The sequence below is a fragment of the Corvus brachyrhynchos genome, unplaced genomic scaffold (assembly GCF_000691975.1).
Source record: "Corvus brachyrhynchos isolate BGI_N302 unplaced genomic scaffold, ASM69197v1 scaffold56, whole genome shotgun sequence".
Classification (NCBI taxonomy): domain Eukaryota; kingdom Metazoa; phylum Chordata; class Aves; order Passeriformes; family Corvidae; genus Corvus; species Corvus brachyrhynchos.
Genome location: NW_008238664.1, coordinates 4,328,158 through 4,333,467, shown reverse-complemented (window position 1 = coordinate 4,333,467; position 5,310 = coordinate 4,328,158). Strand labels below are relative to the sequence as shown.

Below are 5,310 nucleotides of genomic sequence, written 5' to 3'. Positions count from 1 at the left end.
AGATTTACACAAACGGACGTAGGGAACAGAAAAAGAAGAGAAATAAGGGGGAGATCACGGCTCTGCTCATGCACATCACAGCTCTGCAAGCTGCCTGATGTCACCCAGCCCCATGGTACAATGTCTACAGCACTGGCTGGGGCCAAAACCCCTTTACTTTTGACACAACTTCCAGCACCGTGCCTGGGGACAAGTGAGGACACCAGAGGATTTTGTAGCCCATGCAGGGCTCAGGACACCTACTGGTGCCATGAGAACCTGTAATTGTTTCCCAGCTTCAGTGTGGAAGTCTGGGTGTCCCACAATGTCACAGCTTTGCCTGAACACTTTTTGCTGAGCTTCCCATCTTTCACCGTCTCTTAAGAAATCATAGGTGCAGATCTGCCTCACATTAAGAGTTACATATTCAGGATTCACACAGCACTAATTAAACGCCATACATAATTAAGGAAAAGGAGGGCTGTTGCAGTCACTTGAAGTTTACCGTGAATATTGAGCTGGGATGACGGCAGGTCTCAGACATGGCTACAGGATTGTGGAGAAGGTGGTTGAGGAGTTCTGGGGGACTTGAATTCAGTTTAATGGGTCTGAATGAGTGAGCTCATCTCTCACTGCCAACATAAAACCATCTCAGTGGGGATAAGGTGTGGGCGTGATGATCCTGGAGGAAAGCGAAACCCCTGTGACGTGGTCAGAAAATGTGATGCAAATGGAGACTTCTTTCTTGCCTCTCTAGCCCTTTTCTAGGGCTTCTTCTTGGTCTTCTCCTACAGTTCCCCTTAGAGGGGTCATGTCTAGGGAATGGCCAGCTGTTGCCAAACTTCCCTCCTCCAGCAGCTCCTTCTGAACAGAGACCACGGCATCTTGTACCTGCCGAGTCCATGCTCTGGCACAAGTGGCACCTTCAAGGTCCCTCTTCCTGGTGTTCTCCTCTGAGACTTGGGTCACCTCACTGTTGCCTCCATAGAAAGCTCCCGTCCTGTTCGCGAAACCTCTTTCCACATTGACCACATGGAATTTCCTTCCAACTCTCTTCTTCTTCCTCTTCCTGATCTTGTTCTGGAAGAAGAGGCAGGTGAAGACCTGCTTGAAACGCTTGCGGAAATGCTTGGAGATGAGGGCATAGACAATGGGGTTGAGGCAGGAGTTGGTGTAGGAAAGGCAGTGGGAAGCCAGGCGGAAAGCGTATGTGGCCCGGTTGAAGGGAAAGTGGCCAAACCAGAAGCAGAGGATGACCAGGTGGTGGGGCAACCAGCAGAGGCAGAACAGGATGGCCACAGTGACAATCATCTTGGTGACCTTACGCTTGGCTTTCCGAGACTCTGAGATTCTTTCTATGGGGTCTACAGAGGTCCACAAGAACTTGATGGTCCTAGTGTATGCCAGGCTCACCACGGTCACGGGCAGCAGGTATCCAAACACAAACGTGACGATGTCCAGAACCTTTCGGTGCTGGTCCTCCCAGATGGGGACACAGATGGGCACACCGTGGTAATGGATTATCTGGTAGTAACTGAGGTAAGGCCCTGCGAAGAGCAGTGACAGTGACCAGATTACCACAATGGCCACTCCTGCATTTCGGGATGTGCGGAGATCCCGGGACTTCAGTGGGTAGCGAATGGCCAAGTACCTGGCAAGGAGGGGAAAGACAAAGAGAGCACAACACAACATGAGTGAGATGAGCTACTTCTCCTGCCCTGTGGAGCTGCCATCTGTGCACCCCTTCCCATGCAGCCACCCATCTCTTCCCTCCCAAACTTTTTGGGAGTGAGGGTTACAGAATTCACAAAAATATCAGGGTCATCCCAACAGAGGGTCTGGGATCTCTATCATCCACTCTGCTGTGCTAGCTCAGGAAGGGCAAGCAGTGTATCTCTTGAACCTTGAACCAGGTAAGAGAAGGATTTCTTCTGAGTTGTGTTGCTGCCCTGGGGGTTTTGCTGTTCTTGGTTACACTTGGTGGACTCTCCTCCTTCCCAAGTGAGCATTGGGTAATTAGGCTGAGAGCTTGGCTTGCTGGAGGGAGAGGGCATGGGGAGCTGGGGAGGCTGGCTCTGCTGGCCCTACCTCTGGGGAGACCCGACCTGCTTCTTACAGGACACCAAGAGGACAAGGAGTGGCCTTTCTCCCACCCTTAGCTCAAGAGTGGCAAACAGAGTGTCCCTGAGCTGCAGAGCTCAAAGGGAAGGGGACACTTACCTGTCAACAGAGACAGCAGCCAGGGTAAAGCTGCTGGCATACATGGTGAGGTAGATCAGGAAATGCACAGCCTTGCAGGCAAAGGCCCCGAAGAGCCACCCATCCAGGGTGTAAATGGTGGCCTGGAAAGGGACACAGCAGATGATGAAGCACAGGTCGGCCACAGCCAGGTTGAGGATGAAGAGGTTGGTGGTGGAATACTTGACTTGGCCATTCCATAGCAGCACAGCCAGCACCAGCCCATTCCCCACAGTACCCACGAGGAAGATGAGGGAGAAGATGACAGGCACAATAATCCCTGCTGCTCGTAACTCCGGGCTGTCAGAAGAGACATTCAATCCCCCCGGCATCTTCCTGTCAGACTGCAGGGACCTGCATGGGGAGAAAGGGATAATAGGCCCCAAGGTGCCTGACCCCAGCCTTTGACACCCACATTTCTCCCAGAGATGCCAATCCCAACCAGCTGCTTAAATGATGCCACTGAGACCCTCATGACATTGCTGGCAAGAATGCTGTTGGGGTCAGTCAGTCCACATCTGAAGCCTCTTTCTCCTGCCTGGATCCACATTCCTATCAGAACACCTGTACTCCCAGCACCCTGAAGGTTTCCCCCTGCCCTGCCACCTGGCCTTCCCAACATTCCTCCTGCATTCTCAAAGCTGCTAAATCCCTGTCTAAGCAAGTCTAAACCCTGGCTACTGTTCAACACAGTTTGGCCATGAGACCATGGGGGAGGGGGCTCCCATGGACTGCAAGTGGTCCCAGCACACTGAGCCCACTTGCCCAGGGCTGTGCCACCTCTGACAGCAGGGATGCCTGGATCACACCCCACAGCAGCAGCAGCAGCACCCCAACACATTCCTACCCCAAGGGAACTCCTTAAGCTGGGACCACCTCCACCCTGGAGCTGGCTGCTCCCTGCTCCCTGTGCAGTAGTTATGCTCCACAGAGGAGAGGCAACTAAGGGCACCTTTTCCTGAAGCAGAGAGGTGATCAAGGGCTGGGTGGTGGCAGGTAGGTGAGGATGGGGAGGAGACCCTGAAGCCACCTGAAATACAACATGACGATCATCGTGAATGAGGCTGTTATTACCACAGCTTAAGGTATTGTGATTTGCTGCAAAACTTCCTCCAGCCCTGAGTAACACTGTGCTCAGGCAGGGAACACCAACAGCCTATCTCTGAATAAGCCTTCCCCTTGTTGTGCTATCATTAGAACAAATTGTCCTTCTCTGAGCAATAACAGAGAAGAAAAAAGCTGTTATCTAGCTACTGTTGACAAGCAATTAACTTGGTTTTGGGTCATGCAAGCTCCTTCACTCCATGCTCCCCCATCCCTCAGCTCATGCCATTTCTGCTTCCCAGCTTATTTGTGTATCACACCAAGAGATTGTTCCCTGCCTCTCTGTGTCTTTGGTCCCCTCTGTCCTACTGATAGCTACCCTCCAGTTTATCCATCTGGCCCCATGGGATCTCCCCACTGAAGCAGAGGAAGCCAGCACTCACCTTTTTGAGGAAGTGCCTGCAGCTTTGCGACTCGCTTGGGGGGAGACGTCTAGCCCAGCCCACGCAGTGGTAGCAGGAGGATGCAGAGCATTGAAGAGTTTATCTGGGCAGCTCAGCCATCCCAGTCACTCCTGCCCGGTGCTCCGCTGCCTCCCCCTGCCTGCCACCAGCTCTGCTCTCCCTCCTTCCAGAGCTCCTCTCCTCTCTCTCTGACTCCCCCTTTTCCCTCCCTCTGCTCTTGCTGCTGATCCATAGATCTCTGTTTTTTTTTTCCCCTCTCCCTGAGGTTGGGTTTGGAGTTAACTCCTCTCTGCCCAGCTTTCCCGCAGGCTCAGCTGCTCCCTGCTCCTCCTGCTGAGAAGGAGGTGGCAGAGAGAAAGCTCACTACTCTCTGGTGGAAGAGGGGGGATGGGGGGGAGAAAGGTCCCTTGGACCTCAGCAGCCACCTCTCGATGCCGGGTGTTCAGAATGTGTTGTCCAACACCTCCGGAGAATATAAATATCCCACCACTGTGAGCCTTGTCCCTGCCCTGTCCTTGGGATAGGGCCCTAAACCCTGTGGAAGATGAGCAATTAATTGCTGTTGCTAGCTATTATTAATTGTTACTAACACAGCACTGAGCAGATCGAGCCTCTCCCACAACATCTGACCTAGGGAAGGAGGAGAAAGCAGGTTTCAGATTTCATCCAGTCCTGGTCTGCACTCCACTAGTACTGCAGTGTGGGAGGGAGGACAAGACCTCCAGGATGGCCACCTCCAGAGGTGCAGCTCCATCACAGCTGCCTGAGACAGCATGGGTGCTGGCTGATGTGCCAGGAGAGGACAGTGACCCACACAGCCCTCCTGCCCTGCCACTCTGCTGCCATGTCCATCCTGGTGACAGGAGCTGTGCCCTGAGGACTTCCAGGTGCACTAAGACCGAGTGCAGCTTGATGATCCTTTCTCAGCAAGACTCAAAGGCCACCAGCTTCCCTTCACTGGGAAAGTCATGGCTACCTCTTCCAAGGATGGAGCAGGATGTGGAGAAGGAGGCGCTGGCCCCTTCCCCTCCACAGCAGCCCCAATATCCCCACTGGCTCAGTGGCAACCCTCGGCCTGGCAGGAGGGACCATGCAGCTTCTCCCCACCACTTGCCCCTCTGGTGGGAAGGAGCGAGGTGTCCCCGCCAGCTCCCTATCAGCCGCTGTAACCAGGGAAAAGGGGAAGGCCGTGCCTCGGGACGCAGTGATAACCCAGGGGATGCGGCGGAGTGCAAGTCTGCAGCCGGGCACAGCCTGCCACAGTGCTGCTTGCCATGGAGGGACCACACCGCAGCTGCCTCCTCCTCCTCCTGTGCCTGCTGCCACCACCGGCCATCCCAGGCCCACCGCCGTCTCTGGAGGAGCCCCGGGAGCCGCTGCTGCCACCGTCCAGCACCGCTGACCCCACCGCCCACCTGCTGCGCGGTCACCCCTCGGCCCCGGTGCGGCCCTACAGCCTGTCCCTCTCCCCCGAGGATTATCGCTACTCCCCCAAGCCCCGGCACCTGCGCCCCGGGCGGCTGCGCCGGCTCCTGGGCTCGGCCTTCGACCCCTTCTGGATGGCGACCGAGGAGCCCCGCGGTCG

At 55.1% G+C, this 5,310-nt stretch overlaps 1 protein-coding gene across 1 annotated transcript; it reads right to left on the bottom strand.

Annotated features, from left to right (window-relative positions):
- Positions 1–6: 6 nt before the first annotated feature.
- On the bottom strand, positions 7–2,549 carry GALR3 (galanin receptor 3). The gene is made up of 2 exons (XM_008636604.2): positions 2,200–2,549; positions 7–1,630 (listed from the first exon to the last, which is right to left on the bottom strand). Exons 1-2 carry the CDS (start codon positions 2,547–2,549, stop codon positions 733–735), a joined length of 1,248 nt encoding a protein of 415 aa, XP_008634826.1. The 3' UTR covers positions 7–732.
- Positions 2,550–5,310: the final 2,761 nt, after the last annotated feature.

Bases quoted from the DNA above. Each gene is read 5' to 3' on its own strand.
- GALR3 (XM_008636604.2), bottom strand. From the start codon at position 2,549: ATGCCGGGGGGATTGAATGTCTCTTCTGACAGCCCGGAGTTACGAGCA. The intron at 1,631-2,199 runs GTAAGTGTCCCC...CCTCCTTGCCAG, and splicing joins GCTGCTGTCTCTGTTGACAG to GTACTTGGCCATTCGCTACC.